Source organism: Rhipicephalus microplus, chromosome 3, assembly GCF_043290135.1.
Source record: "Rhipicephalus microplus isolate Deutch F79 chromosome 3, USDA_Rmic, whole genome shotgun sequence".
Lineage (NCBI taxonomy): Eukaryota > Metazoa > Arthropoda > Arachnida > Ixodida > Ixodidae > Rhipicephalus > Rhipicephalus microplus.
The window spans coordinates 66018092-66038933 of record NC_134702.1 but is presented as its reverse complement, the minus strand read 5'-3'; the positions used below and the strand labels follow the sequence as shown (position 1 = coordinate 66038933).

Below are 20842 nucleotides of genomic sequence, written 5' to 3'. Positions count from 1 at the left end.
AAAAACTCATTCCAAGAGAACTTACACTCGAGAATTCAAGGGAAAATGCCAGAGTGGCCGCGAAACCACGTCACTGCCCGTCGTAAATGGTCTGCCCCTCATATACATGCCACTACCGCCGCCGTTATCCCCCGCTTGAGAATTTATTCCTGAGCAATGAAATCCCTACCTAGTTCTAGTAATGCATGCAAAGCACTGAAAAGAAGCAGTTTACACCTTTACAAATGTTGTTTTCGCAGATACGCCTGAAAAAAAATGACACGAGCAGACGCACTGGCAGCGGCGGTGGCGGATTCAGCCGGCAGTGCAAAAGAGACACACGTTAGGGCATGCCGACTCGCTGCTACGGCACCTTCTATTTTCGGTGTTCGCAGCGATCGTAATCTATACCAGGCTCTCGATGAACGCATCTTTTTCAAGGCCGTGAGCTTTGTCGTGCTGTGTGGGTAGTTTTCGATTGCGCCCAAGTGAGCCACCGCACCCGCTGACGCCTTGGCTCCCATCTTGAATGTACGGCTAGTTGTTTACATCATGCATTTCGTGAGCTTGCGCAGCCGGTATAGCCAAAGCCGTAGCAGTAAGGTGATCTGCTATCGTGTGGAGGCAAAATTGGTATCAGACTAATTATTTCGCGTCGGCGTGATGGTTTGGTCTTCCGACCACTTTCCCAGCGAGTGTTCCCGCATTTGCTTCCTACCAGGCCAAGTGTGAATGGGCCTTCCTCTCACAAACAAGCCGTGTTGCGTCACTCGCGTGCAGCGGTCAATCGCGCGTTCGTATCATCCGCGGTTGCTGGAGAAACTGTTCGTATAAAACCGAATCATAGCGCATTTTATTTAATGTAGTCCATCGGAAGCCACCTTAAAATTTGTACCATCACAAAATTCGCATCAACAATTATCGTATCATCGTGATTCTACTGTAATATGATGTCAGATTGTACACACATCCCATTTTGTACAACGATCAGTGTGGAGTCTTCGTAACCCATACTAAGAAAAAAACTAGTTGCATCCTCCAATTCCCTGTTACCTGGACTGTTGGGGTCACTGTTTTCCTGTTTAAAGAGGCCCTGCAACACGTTTTGAGCATGGTCACAAAACGCTGCTGATCGGCAGTTGAGGCTCCTGACAACACACGAGCCAAATATTATAGCACAGCACGCGGCCTGGAATTCACAATAAATTTGCATCCTCCAATTCCCTGTTACCTGGACTGTTGGGGTCACTGTTTTCCTGTTTAAAGGGGCCCTGCAACACGTTTTGAGCATGGTCACAAAACGCTGCTGATCGGCAGTTGAGGCTCCCGACAACACACGAGCCAAATATTATAGCACAGCACGCGGCCTGGAATTAACTATAAATGACCAAAGTAAGCTAAAAGTTTCTTCCTCTTCTCTCGACAAATGGCGGAATATGCCCAAAAATCACACGTGAATTACCCATCTATCAGCCATTGGCTGATTTGAACATGGCGCGCTCGCTTGTTACAGAGATCGCCGCAGGAGGCCGCGACTTGTCCACGCATGCGCGTGTGATCACACTGATAAAGTTGCGCATTTGAAGAAAAAAAAAGAAAAAAGTTCTCAAGGTAACGAGGCACGCGTGGCGTTTCTGTGTGGCCCTGCCATCCCTTCCTGCTTAGCTTCCAGCGCATTTGTGGGACGAGAGAAGAGAGAATGCGATTGCAGCATGCGTCAGACCTTTGTAACTCCATTCGCACTGGACGGATTCTAAAAATTTTTCGCGGCGTTGCATTTGTGAGGCAATAAGCTTTTCCAGTGAGTTCATTCCGTGGTTACTTGAAAAAGCGTTTCAGAGCCCCTTTAAGCTTTTTATTGTTTTCAGTGTTTTTTTTAATACAATACCCTTTTCCATACAGTCTACTCCCATTAGTACGAAGCTCAGAGGAACTGCAAAGAAAACTTTGAATTAAGCTAATTTTCAATTAGGCAAAATGCACAAAAGCTGCACTTTTACCGCTTCAAACCTGACAGTTTCCTAAAAAAAACTGTTTGTTATCTTTTTTTGTGCCAACCCTAGCTGTGGCTAGCAAGTTTTCTAACCATTACGCGCCGAAGTTCCTCTTCAGCATTGTCTTCTTCAACAACACATAAAAACCTCTGCACAAGAGAAAGACTTGCAGCAACATCGGTAGCCCTCGGTGATGGTTCTGTTCTGATGTCGTCGTCGTCCACTGACCGAACCATCTGCACAATTTTGCTGTCCGTTAGTGGGCCGCATGTGTCAACGTTGCTGTCTGTGGCGACGAATTCTTCAAAACGGACATCGTCAAGCTTATGCTTGCACTTGATGATATTCGAGAGCATGTTAGGCTTAACCCCGTACTTTCGTGCGATGTCTTGCTTTGCGGTCCCTCCCTGGTCAAATTTTTTCAATACTTCGAGTCACCAGATCAAGCATTCGCTAAGGGCTGCGAGTTGCCATGATCAAACATTGCCACCACGGCAGTCAGATGTGGAAACAAGTGCGAAATCAACCCAAAGTGCGTTGGCGGGCTAGTTGGTTTATCATGTTAAATTGGAACAGCACAACTGGACGCGGACAGAGCTGAACACGCAAACACACACTCAGCACTGAGCGTGTTTGCGTGTTCTTTTACGTTCGCATCCACTTGCGCTGTTCTAACTTAGTTGGAATGAACCTAGTTAGCCGATGCGATCAATGCCCCGCCGCTGACTAGACTGGATTGCCACTTCATACTGTGGCACTGTGGGCAGTGGAGACGGCGATAACAGCGTGGCTCAACAATTGTCTTAATCCTTGAAAGATTCCCCATTTTATCCAAAATTACGGTCGCCTTGAGGCTCTCAGCTGAAAAAGAACTTCTAATTAACCAATATTATGGGCTTTAATCTTTGAATTATTGAGCATTTCTTCCTATAGGCCTGCATGCAAAACTAATGGGACCATATGTTGACTTCTAATTAAGCAACCATGAATTATCAGGAGTCGCCTTTACCAATACACATTGGTGCTTCATGTTTTATTTCAGAAAGCTGGACTTGCTGTTGACACCAAAGCTGTCGAAGCTTCCCTGCAGAATTTTGGCTTACTTGCAGACAAGGTTTGTGGCTGTGTCATATAGAGAGCATTGTTGAATGTGGTTATGTTATTTTTGTCACTACCTAAATGTCATCTTCTAGACTGCATGTCAAACGGCCCAAAGCAGGACGGCCAGCGTTGGGTCGTTTGGCAAGCCAAAAATGCCGCCCGGTTCCAAGGACATTGAGCAGTCTCCTGAGGGACTGCCATGATAATCAACGGAGGGTTGAAAGGGACAGGGATTTATCCCCTCTTCTCCCACCTCACCCGAAAAAAAACTGCCAGACTTCAAATAAAGTTTATTCATTCATTCATTCATTCATTCATTCATTCATTCACATAAACTGGTTTTGTAGGGGGTTTGTATTGATTGATGAGGTTTGTGTACCATAGCTATGAGTTCTCTATTGGGCGCGAGGATTATCGTGGCGCCGCCATGCCTGTGACGTGCATGGTTGGATTCCGCTGCCGCCTTTTTGCACGTAGCCCACAGCCACTTTCGCATCTCCTTTTCTTATTATATTATTCTTTTTATACTTCGCTCAACGAAATCGGTAAAATACTGCTGCAGTTTGTCACTGACCGTACAAAGTGCTAAATAACTGCTGTGGAAAAGTTTTATGCTTCATAATGCTTGACTTCCCGTGTCGTCTTCTATGGCCACCTATATGAAAACCATGGGGGCCAAGCGCGCTTTTTTTGATGGTAACAGCTGAGTCGGTGTCGAATGAAAGCATCAAATGGGCATTAGTGCGTGTTTACGGCTAAGAAATTAATTTTTGATGCAAGAAATGCTGCCAATCAGGCTACTTCATTCGTTGTAGGTTTGCATTAAAGATAAGTTGCGCTTGACACGACAAGCATGCGCAATTTTACATTTTTGTTTAGCACACACAGTCCTGTGAGGCACAGTGGAAGCGGATTCCCTGCTTCATGAATAAGCAACACAGCATTTTTACAGCTGCATGCAGCCTCAATCTTTCTGTTAATAGTTGTGGGCGAACGCCAGAGATGCACGCATACGCGTGCTGCATTCAGTGTTAGATTGATATGTGTGGTTTAAAGTTGCAAAATCACCATATGATTATGAGAGACTTCGTAGTGGAGGGCTCCGGAAATTTTGACCATCTGGGGTTCTTTAACATGCACCCAAATCTGAGCACACGGATTTATAACATTTCCGTCTCCATCGGAAATGCAGCCGCCGCAGCCGGGATTCGATCCTGCGACTTGCTGGTCAGCAGCCGAGTACCTTAGCCACTAGGCCACCGCGGCGGGGTACATTCAGCGTCTATAGGCAAAATTTCATGAGCAAAAGTTTCTCTGCGGCACGATTCTAATATTTATTGTGCAAATTTTCCATAGTTGTCACACCATGTGCATTTGATCGCCATCGAGCCATGCATGGGTGAAAATTATAAATGATAGGCTTGATTCCACAGCTTCTGCAAAGGGGTAAATTGTGATAAAAAAAATTGCGTTCCCAACCGGACTCGATTACGATAGCAAATGCACTCTGGGCCTGCCAGCCGTATTATTTTGTACTATTGAATGAGCATGCCTGCCGCAAGGTCTTGCATATCGTCACCTAAACGACAATTTTATGTTTTGGTAAAGATATCAGTGTCGAGCGTTCACAGGTTTATTCATAAGCTGTGTGTCGTTTCACGGCAGCTGTTAAAAGATAAATAAGTTTTCGAAGTTTACCGCGTTTTCGCCTATAGATGAAGACAACAAGAGAAGAAGTGACAGTGCCCATGGGTCTGTTTTACTGACGTAATCTATAAAAAAGGAGTCCTATGAGCTGAAGTCGCGAACGGGAAAAAAATTTCTGCATAGGCAGAAATTTTTTTCGGAGTGGGCAACGCCTTGATTAAAATGGAAGCCAGGCAGGCAGATGTGTTCAACCGTTAAATTGTTCGCTATATGCCATGGGGAACATTTACAGAAGAGGGGGGGGCACAGGCTTGGTGTGCTACCCCCTGGCTACACCACCGGTGAGCGGAAACCCATGTGGTCGGGTACACAAATGGGGCTGAACACTCGGGGAGGAGGAGAGGGGTGGCGCAGACTGTGGTTAACGTTACCTTGGAAAGAGAACTCATCTTCAGCAAAGACTGAAGTGGCACACGTACAATGTGAAAAAGACAGTTACGTCGAATACACTAGCCAAACACGTAGAAGTTACCGGCCACGAAATAGACTGGAATAGGGTAAAATTAACGAAAATGAAGGGAAGAGAACTGAACTTCCGGGCTTCATCTTGACTCTGACGATTCGGACAACATTGCACATTCTCAAGTGTAATGATGGCAACTTCGCCCACATGTAGGCTCGTACGTCGTGTTTTAAGATATACATAATCCGACTGTTTGCACATTCATTTTTTACTGTGAATGAGGCTCCCATGCGGAAACTGAAACGTTCGCCTTTCATGTGAACATTCGTAGTCTGTGATTATTTAAAAATTTATGGGCTTGAAAAAAAAAAAAAAATGAGAGGACCCTAAAGCTTCGCTTTTAGGAGTTGAGCACGATAGCGACATGCTGTTCCCAGTGCATACTTCTAACACTTAGTGCATGAAGCCTTTTCGAATTTGCTATGCACCCTCTACGTGGCCTTAAGAGGGAATATGTGCAGGCAGTAGAGAGTGTACCTTTTGTAGTGGGGTACCGGCTTTCAACCATGGAGCCAATTCGATAATAACATATTCTGACGCCCATTGGCAATGGACGCTTTCCCATGCACTATTACTGCAATATTTCATGTTGCATTGTGAAGCATATAGAATACAGGACGCATGTGCTTGTGAAGCATGAAATCTACTTTCACTGCATTTCCAAGTAGAGGAAGTTCTTTTCACTATTTTCACAAGCAGAGGCGTGGCCGTGTGGTAGAACATCCGCTTGCCATGCCAACGCCCCGGGTTCGATCCCCAGTTAAGCCCGAACGACTGTGGTTCGGTCCCCACTCTGCTCCAGGATTTTTTATCATTTATTTATTTCATTTGCACCGTTCTTAATTTTTCTGTCAATCTTAAGATAATTTTTCGCTCACAACCAACGATGCCGATGCTGGAATGTCTGCAAAACAAGCTCTTTAAGGGGGGACGTGGGTTCTGACATTTTTTAAATTTTTTGCTCAATTTTAACCAAACTTCACTACCTTAGCTAGTTTTCATGCTGACTTCAAATCTCTAATTTGTTTCTTAATATTTCAAGTGGTTTGGAAAATATGAAGGTCTGAATCTTAATTAATTGCGTACTTCTTACGGGACTTCTTGACAATTCTTGCTAAATCCAGAAAGTGACTGCATAATCCCAATGCTGGAGACTTGCTTTAGGGGGTGAGGCTATTTTTATCCATTTGAAGGCATTTTATAAGCAAGAAAACGGACGAACACTTATGGTCACTATATTACAATAAATTTCGCTTACTAAAATCTTCAATGGTAATTTTTGATGTGATGCTAGAGAAATAGAAATAGCATCACCCCCTAGATCATGTCAAGACGAATAAAATGATACCAACTTTGTCGCATTCACTCAAGTTTAACATAGGAAAAACCCCCGTAAGGCCGAGTGCAATGTGCAAAAACATCGAACTGAGAAAAACACGTTTGAAGTTTCTAGCAACTTCAACTTTTGCTAACGTGAAGCTACAGCGATATTAATGACATCATTCTGTAGCTCTATATTATAGGATAAATGGCCATGCTAAATTTCACTGTATCCACCCAGAATACTGCTCACAGCTTGTTCTAGAACTATAAAATAGTCATTGACTCAGCATGAGAATTATTATTTTTTTACTTTGTGGTCGTTCCAGTGCCTTGCAAGTGAAAGGAACACAAAAAAATCATGTAATAATGTTGTCCTTGGCTAGATAATAGATTTACACAATGTTTAGGTCTAAAACCTAAATTTTTGCAAAAATTCTCTCTATTTGCCATCATGACTGTTTACAGCAGACCAGGGCTGTAAGCAGAGTCCCCTGCTGGCTTGTGACGCTTTGAAAGTCTTTCCTTTATTGAACTGCTGTCGAGATGCTCCCTTCACGATTTTTGCAGCCTGCCCTTGTCCTTTTCAAGGCTGCGACGCACCAAGTTATTGCCAGCGCTGTAGCCCAGCTTCTCGGCAATTTCCACGCTGCTCTTGGTTGCGCCTTGGTTGAAGCGGCTGATGGCTTCGGCAACTGCCTTTTCAATGCTCCGCAAGGATGCATGCTGAGTTTTGGGGGCCTGCTGCCAAATCATAGCGTCCAGGCTCTCACTTGGGTTCTGGGTGATCCCATCGCTGCACCTTTCCAAGAGGGCATTGTCGCTCAGCCGCCTAAACACAGGCTCCAATGCCTCAGTTACGAAATCAGGCAGGCTGTCCTTGTGTGGTGGCGGCTTCTCATTTTTCGCAAGAGCTCTCTGAAATTTGCACCAGGATTCAGGTCCTTCAGGGCAAAGGTCATGCTTTGGTGCCTCGTCAGTTAAAGACATGTGGTTCAAAGTTGCTAGAACAGCCTTCTGCATACCTGGAACATCGTTCCTGTGGCTTCTCAATGCGTAGCCATAGTATGAGGTGATCTTCTTTATCTTTTGTTGCGTAAGTCTGCCCTTTCCACCAAGTGAGCCACCTTGAGCTTTTTTTTTTTTCTCTACAAAGGTACGTAAGGCAGCTCCCATACGCTTGTGTACATGATTTATGCAGTCCTTTTTGGCCACGTTTATGAAGCCGTACACCTCTTTTTCTGTGAGTGCATGGAATGTCCTGCTGTCGCCGTCCGACAGCATTGTCGTATAACGAAGCTTGTGCTTTTCAAGTGACCGCTCAAACAAACGTAGTGCTGCCTCCACTTCCATCTGGTCAGCATTACAATCAACATTCTTCTGGCACAGAGGGGCATGCTGAATGAGCCAGGCAGAATGTCCTGCTTCTCCTTCCTTGGGTCCTGAGGTGCAAGCCAGGCAAAAGTTCGATAGCACGATATGGTCTATCGCGAGGCCACTATAGATCTCAACAATGCAGCCAACACATATATGCGAGCTATGTCCACACACAAGCCAGGTGCCGTCATAAATGACGTCGACGTTTCCGGATGCGTTGCCGAACTCCGCATAGAGCTTCTTGACGCGAGCAACGCTCGCTGCTTCGCATTCGGCAGCAGTCGCACAGCAGGCTTCTTTCATTATATTCATGTAGCTTTGGTTACTCTTGTGGTGAAGCCCTCGATGTGAAATATTCATCCCGGCGAAGAAGTCCGACAGAGCCGTTGCCCCCTTGCCAATACTGTTGATGGCCTTCATGCCACACATATTAACTTCAAACGGCCTTATTTTGGCGTCGGTCTCGTCGGCTATACGTGGGGACGAAAAACGCTCTTCGCGAAAGTCACAACTGCTGCACGTGACTATGAGCTTCGAACACAGCCCGTACTCTTTCTTGGCCTTTGAAATAGTGACTCTTCTTTCACCGGCATTCTGGGCACGCGACAAGTCCAAATAATGAGTGTATCGCCGCCAGATCAACAATAACAAATTCTGTCCCGTTTTCTTTGCCACCATCCTCCAGATCAATATCTAGTAACTCGAACTTACGTTCCATCGCGCACTGCGATGCGAGTGATGCCTTCAAGCCAGCTGCATTTCTCGCGCACTCAGCAAACTCGTCCACCGAATAAAACACCGTGTCAATGCGGTCTAGGATGCTGCTGGAAGTGCAAGATGACGATCTGACGACGACCCAATCCGATGAGGTGCTGCTGCAAGGCACAGGAGAGTGCACCGCTTCGGACACAAGTGGCCGCGGCTGCGTGCCATCGTCGGAATGCGCCGCTTCCGCGGCATCGGGCGAAATCGGCTGCACGCTGTCGGCTGCTTTCTTCTGGCAGGTGTTCCCCGAGCGCCTCCGTTTCTTGCCGTACGCTTGGCGCATCTTCTTCTTCAGACGAGCGTCTCCAATCATGCCGGCAAAAGACGGAAAGTCGGTGCGTCGGTCGCGTAGCACAAGCAGGCACGTGCGGGAAGCAGACAAACAACGTGCGCGAACGGGAACCGGCGGCCGACGAACAATATACAAAAAAAAAAAAAAAAAACGCGGGCAACTTTGGCCGCATCAGCCAATGGGAAGCGAGGAACAGGGGGCTCGCCTGGTGCGTGCGCGCTCCGGCCAATCAGCGGCCCAGGGGGCTCCGGAAAAGGGGCGAGGGCAGCCGTTCTGTTTAAGCGACGCCATTTTGAAGGGTGGCAAAATGCGCACAAAGTAATCAGCTTCAAAACAAGCCCAAGATGGCGGTGATCGGCCGACTGCCTCGCTGGCGGCGTGCAAGGGAAGTTTGAACGAATTCGACCTGCCGTGGGTTATTTTGCGGCTCCTGTGGCGACTTCATAATCAGTTTTAATCCATTTACTGATCGAATTCAGCGTTCATAATTTGAGGACACGTGCTTACAAGTCTAAAAATTTCAAATATCGCATTTTCTCAAAATCGACTTTTCGGCCATTTTTCACCATTCTAAGACCCGCGTCCCCCCTTAACGCTATCGCATTAATAACAATCATAACAACAAAGAAAGAGGTGAGAGTTGCACTGCTTGCGACCATGACAGTGTCATTTCATACGTAGCACACTGGGGCACACTGCCGTTAACTTTTGCTGCAACTTTCTGGATTGTGTAGCCTGTAGAAGTTCGAACACATGAAGTTATAGCAATACAACACTGCTCAAAAATGAAAACACTGGGAAGGAGGGGGTTGAACACAACGCATCCAACCCTGCGTGGCACAGCGATTGCAGTGCCTGCGCCTTCTGTGGTAGGCCTCTCGCGTCCAATATGAATGCAATAGTCAGCACTTAAATACAGTACTTGCATAAGGCGTTTGCCACGATTCCACATAATCTGTTAGAAACTAAACTTGCTTCATTAAATTTTAATGCTAAGCTACAAAGCTGGTTCTGGTGTTGCATGAGTGGTTGTGAACAGTGTGTTGTTCTAAATTCTAAGAAATTCTTAGAAGTCTTCATATGTAAACGTGACTTCAGGCGTGTTGCAAGGTAGCATTCTGGGCTCGTTTTTTTTCTTGGTTTATGTAAATGATATAGCAGATACCACAAAATAGTTCATGAAATTGGCTATTCGTTAGGCTTGTGTGAATAGTGAATCCTAGGTTTGAAGCGAATAGCTAGTTGGTCGAATAACTTGGAATAACTTGGAATCGAATTCAAATACAGTTGACTCCCGTTAAGACCAATTTTACAGGAACTGCAAGAAACTTAAAATAAACGAACTTCCAGTTAAGCAAAATGCACGAAAAAACGGACTTTTATTGCTTCAAACCTGACAGCTCTCTAAGAAAATAGTCTGTAAACTTCTCTTGCGGAACCTGGCTGTGGCTAGCAAGTTTTCCAAGCACTACACATGTCGAAGTGCTTCTTCAGCATTGTTTCTTCAACAAAACATAAAAACCGCAGTGCAAGAGCAAGACCTGCAGCAACATCGGTAATTCTTGGTGGTGGTGGTTCGTTTCTACGTCGTCGTCCGCTAGTTGAACCATCACAATTATTTTTTTTCTTCAGTGAACCACATGTATGGACATTGCTGTCCACGGCAACGAACTTTTCTAAACGGACGTCGCTCAGATCGGCCCCAAAACTACCGTCGCTGAGTTAACCTGTTTTCACTTGATGAAGTTCGAAAGCGAGTTAGACTGAACGCCATACTTTAGTGTGATGTCTTGCTTGGCAGTGCCTCCTTGGTCAACTTCTTTCAAGATTTTCTACTTTCGTCACCAGGTTAAAGGTTCATTAGGGGTCGTGAGTTGCCATCATCCAACATCACCACCGCAACATGCAATATCAGCTGTTGAAACAGGTGCATAATCAACCCACTGTGCGTTGGCGGGCTAGTTGGTTTATCATGTTATGTTTGAACAGTGCAACTGGATGCTGACAGAGCAGAACACTCTATAAAACACACACACCGCTGTGTGTATGTTTGAGCATGTTTGTTTGTTGTGTTATCGTGTTTGTGCATAGGGGGGCTGACGCAGACGTGCTTCGCTATCAGCGGTGACCCGGACTCAGACTGTTAGGCTTCGTGACGTCAATGCTTGGTGTGATAGTGACTCGATCATGTATATAAGCAACCACCCCTTTTCCTTCCTGATTGTAAAACAGTTGGTTGTGTGACCGAATAAACATGTGTTGCACTTAGCCACCGTGTGCTGCCTGCCGGTCTCGCCCTTGTTTAGACGAAGATGTAATATTCTTTTCCACCAGCATCCAGTCGCACTTTTCTAGCTTCAACCAGACTTCTACTCAGCGCGCAGCTGAAGTACTGGACAGATCACAACGAAAGACCTAGTTAGCCGATGCGATCAATGCGATGTCTCAGTGTTGACTAAACAAGATGGCCCTTCATGAACTGTGGCGCTGCGGGCAGTGGCAATGGCGACAACAGTGCGGTCCGACAGTGGTCTTGACGGTCTGGGTGCATGGAAAATTCCCAATTTTATTGAAAAATTACGGTCGCCTCAAGGCTCTCGAATGAAAAACCTGTAATTAACCAACATTACAGGCTTTTAACTTCAGATTATCGAGCATTTTTTTCCATAGGCGTGCATGGCGAATTGATGGAACCACTTGTTGACTTCCATGTAACCGAAAATTCTAATTTGGGTGACTTCAAAATATTAGGATTACACTGTAGTATATATCACGTCTTTTAAAGGAAAATGCGCATATTTGTCATGACCTAACTAACCTGCATAATATACAGTAAAACCTCATTAATCTAAACTCATTTATTCTGAAATTCTGCTTAATTTGAAGGATTTCTGTGGTCCCCTATTTTGCAATGTAAGTATGAGTGGATTATTTGAAGCATCGGCCAGCACCAGTCTGGTTAATTCGAAAAATTTGGGTGCCATGTGCCAGTTACAGATCCCCATTTTGCCCCAAATCCGCAGAAAAAACAACTCTTGATGGCCATAAGGCAATGCAACGTAGTGATACTAATGAGTGGCAGCTGAAGCTCTCCGTCCTCGCTACTTCCCGCGGAGAAGTCTTGTGGTCATTCAAAATGTGCGCTTACAAAAAACGTGATATGCTTCACTGCAATACAGCGATGACGCGCAGGCCGCATCTTGTGTGTTTCTTGCAACGCCAGCGGGTCATGGTTTACCTATTCTTCCTTGGATTGTAAAGTAATTAATAAAGAACAGTTTGGCGAAATTCGGATTGTATACGAACTTCTGATTCGATTGCCGATTGCTCCAGCAATCCGCGCCTTTGCACTGCTGGCGGAATTCTTGCCAGTAACTTTTACTTTTTGTAAACTAAGTCCTATAGTTTCAAAGATCATTTTTTTTTCATCCAGAACACATCGGGAGTTTCGTCATACTGGCCATTATTAAATTCGTAATTATACCAGAAATAATGTGCGAATGGTTGCATCATGACGTGATGACGCAGCAAGGAGCAGGCAACATGCTGCCCCCGTGTCACTATTGTGTTGCAGTGAAGACGCCTTGTTTTCTGCAGGCGCACATTTTAATTGATGACAGTGTTGTTTTCTTTCTTTTTTTTTCTTCTGTGGCAGGAGCGAAGCCCACCATACCCCTGTATTTGTGGCAAAATTATGACTCCAGGTATTGCTGTAAACATAACTCTTGGAGTCGCAAGCTAGCCGGCACAGTTAACGATGAACACTGATTGCTCTGAATGGTTCTAAGCTCTTTGCATTTCACTTTTTGAACTTTATGTAAACCAAAAACCTGCTTAATTCGTAAATTTCTCGTGGCCCCATTGACTTCGAATCAACAAGGTTTTACTATATAGATATATTTCAAATTTAAACATGTTCAAATATCATTCTTTTTGGTTTAAAGAAAGTGGAAACAACATTGAATTGTCTGGTAGAATGCAAATGATAACCTGTAAGATGTGTTAAGTATTAATAATAACTGTAATCGAAGCATATAAGCCGGTATAAAAAGCTTTTAAACATTAAAAATGATGAGTTGATGTGAGGGTGATGACCTGTGGATTCAGTAAATAATTGAGTAACTTAATTTTTTATTCATTTCTTTTGTCTTTCCAGTTCTCATCAGTTAAAAACGAGCTTAGAAGAAAGATTCAAGAAGAGGAAGGGAGGATCGAAAGGTGAGAAACTTGGTAAAATCTGCTTTTCAACATGGCATTTTCATGCTGCGCATTTATTGCCCTAAGAGTCCTTTTATTTGGCTTTTAAATATTCAGAAGTAAGAGACATGTTCAGAACATTGGCAGCTTTGCTTCTCTTTCGCGACCCTGTCAGCCAGTATTAGCATAACTACATATTATTGATGCCTTGCAATACAGCTTCATTAGGCATCCAGCTGTTGTCATGTGTTACGACAGGGGTGGTTCGTCACGTTTGCCCGTGCATGGTCAAGGAAATGAACGGTATGAGATGACGTCGGAGTAGATCTTGAACAACATTTATAAGAACAAGGGATTCGATCGACTATCACAAAGACAAGCACGGAAGTACTCACTTACACTGCCTAAAGTTCGAGCGGCTACTGTCCAATCTACGTGGCTACACGATAACTCACACTTGGTTGAACCAGTGTCCTGAGGAGGCGACAGTCCAAGCATGGCAATGCCCCTTGTCCGTAGCGAGCTCAGGCATGCAAATGGCACGTGCGGTCGCAGCAGGAGACAAGGCCTCCGTTGGGCCTCGCGTTCGTAGACGGCTTTCAGCTGTCTCAGGTGGCAGCGGCGATCCGGAATCCGTCGTCCCCGTCGCGCATGCCGATGTAGCAGGAGCCGCACTCGTTGTCAATTGCCCCGGACTGGTACCTCTGCTCCCGGACCTCGATCCCCAGGGAACAGGCAGGAGGAGCTCCACGAACAGGGCCTGGTCCGGCATGTCCCAGCTGGGACATGCATGTCCCAGCTGAGCCGCCGCTGGGACATGCATGTCCCAGCTGAGCATGTCCCAGCTGAGCCGCCGTCAAGACCACCAGGCGAGCACTAAGCCCTCTGTTAGCACGCCACAAAAACCTCCAAGGACAGCGCCCTGGTTCGGCGTGTCCTTCAGCTAGGTCTTGATTGACTCTCTGCGCGTTCCCTCTTCTTTCTTTTTTTTTCCTCTTGTGCGACCTGTCGCCACCTGTCGCTGGCTCGGCTTCTTGTCCTCATCCTTCTTTTTCTCGGACGCCTGCACAAACATTTCCAAATTCCACCAAAGTTCACACGCACACACGTTTAGTCCCGAAATTTCGTCCATTCATTACATCATGGCAGTCTTCTTGAGATCGGTCTTTCGTGTAGGGGGAGAGACCTAGGCGATGGTCGTCCATGGAGCTTTACCTGCAGAGGAATGGCACTTCTGTTTTTTGTCATTTTGTGACAGTCTGGTGAAACAAGCAGCATGGTCACAGTTAATTACATTGTACTATATTGCCTTGTAGTATATGTGTGTTGTTTCAGGCAGTTATATTCTCTGCACAAATGTCATCCCTGCTAAATAGATAGCAAGGAATTCTGTGGAGCTCACAGTTACTGCTGTCACCGACTTCTCTTGTTTCAAAGTCAGTAGTCCTAAAAAATAGTCTGTCCATACTAGAGAGTACCTTTCCAATTGAATATCAAATCGAATTTTGTTTTGTTTTGACTTTCAATCATCAGAGATCTGAAGTTGTGTTTTGGGCGAGAAAAGATTTGCTTTGCTCAATATTTCGTGCCTGAGTTCTCAGCAAGGTCCTTGAAAATTTATTGACTTCTCAGGTTGTGGCAACAGATTAATATAAAGAAAAATGGGGAAGTGCATATCTCTACAGGACGTGCCACACACACACATACAAAGTACAGTGGATTTTCACTAAATGGAACCTGAAGTGAGTGAGTGAACAACTTTATTCACTTCCTGTAGGTTACCGGGCTGGGTTCCCACCTAGAAGCTGGTTGAGAGACCAGGTCTCTCAGCAGCTTCTTTGGCCTGCTGAATCGTCCAGAGTTGATTATCTAGTCCTGAGCTGAGCAGCGGGGTCCGCCAACGCTCCCGTAGGTCCTCATTGGAGGCCGCGTCTCTCGTTTTGCCAATTAGTGCTGGACACTCCCAGAGAATGTGCGCTAATGTGGCCCTATTACTACAATACTTGCATGAATTGGTCATATACAAGTCTGGGTAAATGTGTTTCATAATTACGGGATTATTGTAGGTGCCTGTTTGTAATTGCTGCCATTGAACGGACTGGGCCCGGTTGAGCTTGGGGTGAGGCAGGGAGTGTTCCTGTCGTGAAGTCTATATTCTCGGATAATGTCGTTGAATTCGGTAAGTCCATCCTCCCAATCCTCCACAAGAGAGTCCGTACGGGTGGCGTCAACCACTGACGTTGCCTGGAACGTGAGACCTCGAGCCACGTCGTGGTGCCACCTAGTTAAAATTGACGTCCGTGTGGTCGACGGGTGTGTGGGCGGGAAACCAGAGAAGGCATGCAATTTGGTCGTCAGAGCAGGTTTTGCCTGTTGTAAGGATTTTCAGCGCCACTGGAGAAATCCTACCATTTGCGAAATTTTGGACTGCTGTTTGTGAATCACTGATAATATACTGGGCATCGGTGTGAGCTATGGCGAGCGCGATAGTGATTTCCTCTGCTGTATCCACGTGATTTGTATTGATTGAATCGCTGGTTATGCATTTGTGCATATGGTCTACAACCGCAGAAACAAAACGGCAATAGTTTTGATAGCGCGCTGCATCGACGAAGACCGCCTTCTTATTGGTTCCATAAGTTTGGAGCATAATTTGGGCTCTACTGATTCTTCTACCTTTGTTGTGGTCAGGGTGCATGTTCTTTGCCAATGGTGGTATCATGAGTTTAGTGCGGATTTCGCGTGGTATGTTGCATTTCATGCCATGCTGTGCGCGGTATGAAATGCCGAGACTGTTGAGAATTTGGCGACCTGCTTTCGTATTGCTCAAGTGCTCGTAACAGCCGCGACATGTCCTCAACGAACATGGCAACACTCTCATTCGGACGCCGATTTCGAAATTAAGGAGCCGTTCCGCTTGCGTCTTTCGGTCAGAGCTTCGGAAGGTATTCCGCAACTGGTTGCAAAACTCTGGCCAGGTTGTCATAGCGGCTTCATGGTTTTCGAACCAAGTGCGCGCAGAGTCCTCGAGGTAAGACATACCGAAGCTTTTGTTGCTCGTTCCACTCGTTGACACTAATGCAATGGTTGTAGTCGTCAAGCCAGTCGTCGACGTCCTCGTAAGGGTCACCATGGAACGGCTTCGGGGTTCGCGGGGCGTTGAAGAACCATGGAGGAGGCAGCATCGATGTCTCTTGGGTTTGCGTTCCCGCACTGCAGAGTTGTGGAAGCGGTCCGTATTCAGGTGGTAGGCCTAGTTGTCGCCTGCTATGCCATAGGTCAGCTGGTTCTTCCAAGTCGCGACTAGTGTTGGGATCTTGCTGCTGATTGCAGTGCATACAACACTACCCAGCACCTCCACCAGAAAATGTCACGTGATTACAGAAAGACCACAACGTCTGTTCACAGGAGCAGCAGCACTGGACGTCGAACCGAACCGAACGTTAGTACACGAGCACAACAAACAGTCTTCTTTTTCACAAAATGGCACATACGCGCATTGGTATGGCTCAACCTCGTTGGATGCCTGTGGCAATATTCGGTGGACAAAAAAAAGACCACTAAAAATGGAACACAATGTCAATCGTAGCGAGAACTTAGAATAGATCGGAGACAAATCACGAACACAAAATGGAGAAAAAAAAAACAACCTGCTATTGGATTTGAATGCGAATATGATTGTGTCCAGCTTCTCATGCACATGCAAGCCACATATTGCCAGACAGCGGTGCACTGTCGGCTAGACACTGCTATACAAGACACGGGGCCATTTTAGCTCGTTTTATTGAAAATATCTTGACTTATATTTTGGTTTACTCCGTACTTTTAGTCCGTTAATATGCACCGGAAATTTAATCAGACTAATTGTTAACATGAGCGTGTCATTTATATCAAGTTCTGCTGCAAGTTGTCGCCGTGTGCTCATCTGCCGACTAAGCTGCTTATCAGTTTGGTGACGGTACACTGATGCTGATGTGCGACGAATGTGCGTGCGTCATCCCACGATCCTTCGTATGATAGAGCGATATTTTCCGGCTTGTCTAGATTAAGTTGTAGGTGTCGCAGACCGAATTGGTGCACTCGCTCATCAATTTCAAGTCTGCAAGAGCATCGAGGTGTTAGTTTTCTTTCACGTAAGATTGTCAGAAGTTCTAAAATAACGTTTGCAGGCGCTGCGGGCATCGCCGGCATAGCGGGTGTCATATGAGATTTAGAATAGCGTTTGCCCTCCTGCAAACCACAACGCACAATCGCAACGACACCGTAGTCTTGAAACCAGTGTTTACGAGCCGTACCAGCGCCCGCTATTTCTGATTTTCTGCAGGCGGGCCACGAAAGCAAATGATTACTGGTGTTACGACACATGCGTAGTGGCAGCGACCGCACCGCAAGAGCTCGTGGTGCGCTATTCTAAAGCTCCTTATTTTCGAGTGAAGACCGCAGTGCATCATGTTCATCGTTGCGGACGCATCGTTAGAAGCACTCTACTTGTTGCCAGTAGCCTCCATTGCGCAGGTGGCGAGCATGTTCACCGTGAACGAATTGATTTTCTGTTGTTTGTCAACGCGCGGCGAACTCCACTCTGATGACCCGTCACGCAGTTCACACACAAACGAGGTCATTTCGTGAGACTGTGGGGGGGGGGGGACTGCGATAAGACTGCACTTCAGTTCCGTCGCTGCAAACATTGCTATCTCTCGTAGCTTCACTTCTGCTTTTTTATTTGCTGTCCTGTTTTTTATTTGCTGTCCTGTAACTGTTGAGGCTCCAAAACATGGCCTCTTTCAATGACGTTGCCGACAACCGTCGGGCTCGTACGTGAGTTGGGCCTATATTGGTGACTCTGCAACCGCCGTTGACTGCCGCGAGTTCATTATTCTCGCTGTCCTAAGCCATAGCAGGGCTCTTTCAGAAGTTCACAGCGAACGAACGATCACCACACTTGTTTCACAAATTAGTGGGGCTCTTCGATTTTCAGGCCGTTGGCAGCTCTCTGGCAGCCGAAGGGTCAGTCGGCTAGTTCCGATCTGGACAGGAAACAGCGTCGTGGTCAAGTCTGTGGGGAAACCGAGACAACCCGAAGTTGCCCGAAGATTGCAAAATCGAACGCTGCTACAGCCAGCGTAAATGTAAACAAGCTCCACCGTCGTGGCAGTAAACTAAACAATGCGCCGCAGTAAAGTAAAAAGTTGGGCGAGTTGGTGCTGGTTCATGATGATAAGGGGCGCGAAAAAAACGACACACAACAGAGAAGAAGTACACGGGACGACGCGCTACTAGCAACTGGAATATTTTATTCAGGAAACACCATTTATACCGCAGTGACATCAAATTTAACCCAACGAATCGACCAAAAACTAAAGCTACGTGCTCAGCATGCCTATAAGTAACGTTGCAGATAGGCTATCTCCCCTTCCTGCAGACTGATAGAGGGGTGGCTGATGCAATCAGGCCCCTCCCTCTGGATAAAGAGGGCTTCTATAATCTCCCTCTCCGCTGAGCCCCTGTGCCTGTAGATTACAGTTGTCTGCTCAAATACCGGCTTACAGTTACCCTGACCGCATCCTCTGCAATGCATCGCCAGATGCGTGAACGGCCTTCCTATTAAAGAGCTGCTGTGCTTTCGCAACCGCACGTTGAGGCATCTACCAGTTTGCCCTATGTATGCCTTGCCGCACGACAGTGGTATTCTATATACAACACCACGTGCGCAAGGAACGAACTGTCTTACGTGCTTAATGGCACATCCTCTTTTTTCACACTGCTTTGGCCTACCTGTCTTCTTACCAACCGCTGAGCAGATGCGGCCCACCTTGTTTTCTGCGGAGAACACGAGATCCACCCCATACCTCGAAGCCACTCTCTTAAGGCCGTGCGAAAGCCAGTGGATATACGGGATTTTTGACACTCTTTTTCTTCCCTGCGGGACATTCGTGTCTAGGCCTGTCCCAGGCCGTTGCTTAATGGACTTTTTTATTTTTTCGCAAGCAGCAGCTAAGACACTATCAGGAAACGCCGCGTCTCTTAGTCTTTCTACCTGCGCGAAAAAACTTGTCTCCATAAGATGTGGGCATGATCTGTCCAACGCCGTTTTTAGGCACGTCATGGCAATGCCATTTTTTACTAGGCGAGAGTGCCCAGAGCTGTAATCAAGAAGCGGCTTCGCGGTCCTAGGGGAAAACATCCAACACACGTGTTTTTGTTGGAATGACAGCTGCAAATCCAGAAAACGCAGCATTCCATTCTTCGGCACTTCGCGCGTGAATGTCAAGCCCCGCCCTTTATTACCAAACACACTGAGCACTTCATCAACTCTGCTATCAAAGTTATCTGAATTAATCAACAGCAAATAGTCGTCCACATATCTGTACACTTTTTGGACCAAACCATCAAGGCCAGTTACAAGATCGTTGTCAACTCTGGCTAAAAAAATGTTGCTCAGTACTGGAGCCACTTTGGATCCAATACAGATCCCTGATCTCTGCACAAAGTTCTTACCCTTCCAGCCGACGTACGTGTGTTTTATGTAAAAGAACAATAATTCTAAAAAACTTTGAACAGAGATGCCGCACTTGGTCACAAACTTCGTTTCATCATTGTTGCCAATGCACTCTTTCACACTAGTCATGAGTTCATCATGAGGCAGTGAATAATATAAGTCTTCTATGTCGATGCTAAATCCCGAAGTGTTCTCATGGACATTTCCTTTAAGGAAATCCACTACCGTAGACGAGTTCGGAATGATGAACGGGTCCTCCACTTTCAGTGAGCTCAACTGCGACTGAAGATAGGTAGACACCGCAAGACACCAAGTGCCTCTCTCCGACACGATCGCACGGAAAGGAAAATCTGGTTTGTGTGTTTTCACTGAAAAGAATGTCTCCATAGTTGAGCCTTTCATCTTTTTCACTTCACTGCACGCTTTTTCCAAGTTTAACCGAAGTAGGAGCTCGCGCACTTTTTTTACTACCTCCTGCGGCTTCTCCGACACTTCGCGAAAGTTTTTACACACCGCCGCACCTGCTTTTTCACTGAACATACCTTCAGGCATAACTACAAAGGATCCTTCTTTGTCCGACAGAAGAACACGCAGGCCATTAGTGGTAAAAAAATCAATAGCGGGATCGAGACTTACAACCCGTTTTTTCCTACCTTCTGACCGCGGTAGAAGTTCCACGCACTCTGTGATACACCTAGATTTGTCTTCTTCCTTGACCTTGTTGGACACCGACCTTGCCAAGGCGACCTTATCGATGGCCCGTAGGTGTGGCTCCAAACAAAACTTTGGGCCCAGCTGAAGCACTCTCCTGTATTCCTCAGGAATGTGGACGTCATCCATGACGACTACCGGCCTTTCAGGGAGGCGCTTTTTCTTTCTTGTCGGCAGTGTGGGACGAACGCTGTTCCAGAGGAGCTCCGTGACTTGGTCAGCAATTTTTTCCAGTTGCTAGTAGCGCGTCGTCCCGTGTACTTCTTCTCTGTTGTGTGTCGTTTTTTTCGCGCCCCTTATCATCATGAACCAGCACCAACTCGCCCAACTTTTTACTTTACTGAGTATAATTTCTTGTACAAAGGGCTCTTTTGAGTGTTCTAACGCAGTCTTGTTCAACCCCTCGGTGATGACGGCCCTCATCGGAATCTACAAAT

General features: G+C 46.2%; 1 protein-coding gene across 1 annotated transcript in view; it reads left to right on the top strand.

Moving 5' to 3' along the window:
- The window catches only part of SMC5 (structural maintenance of chromosomes 5), a 115239-nt gene that overhangs the window by 29257 nt on the left and 65140 nt on the right, over positions 1–20842 (top strand). The window contains exons 7-8 of the mRNA XM_075889690.1: positions 3016–3087; positions 13155–13216. Of these exons, the coding sequence (XP_075745805.1) occupies positions 3016–3087; positions 13155–13216 (134 nt within the window). The remainder of the gene's footprint in view (positions 1–3015; positions 3088–13154; positions 13217–20842) is intronic.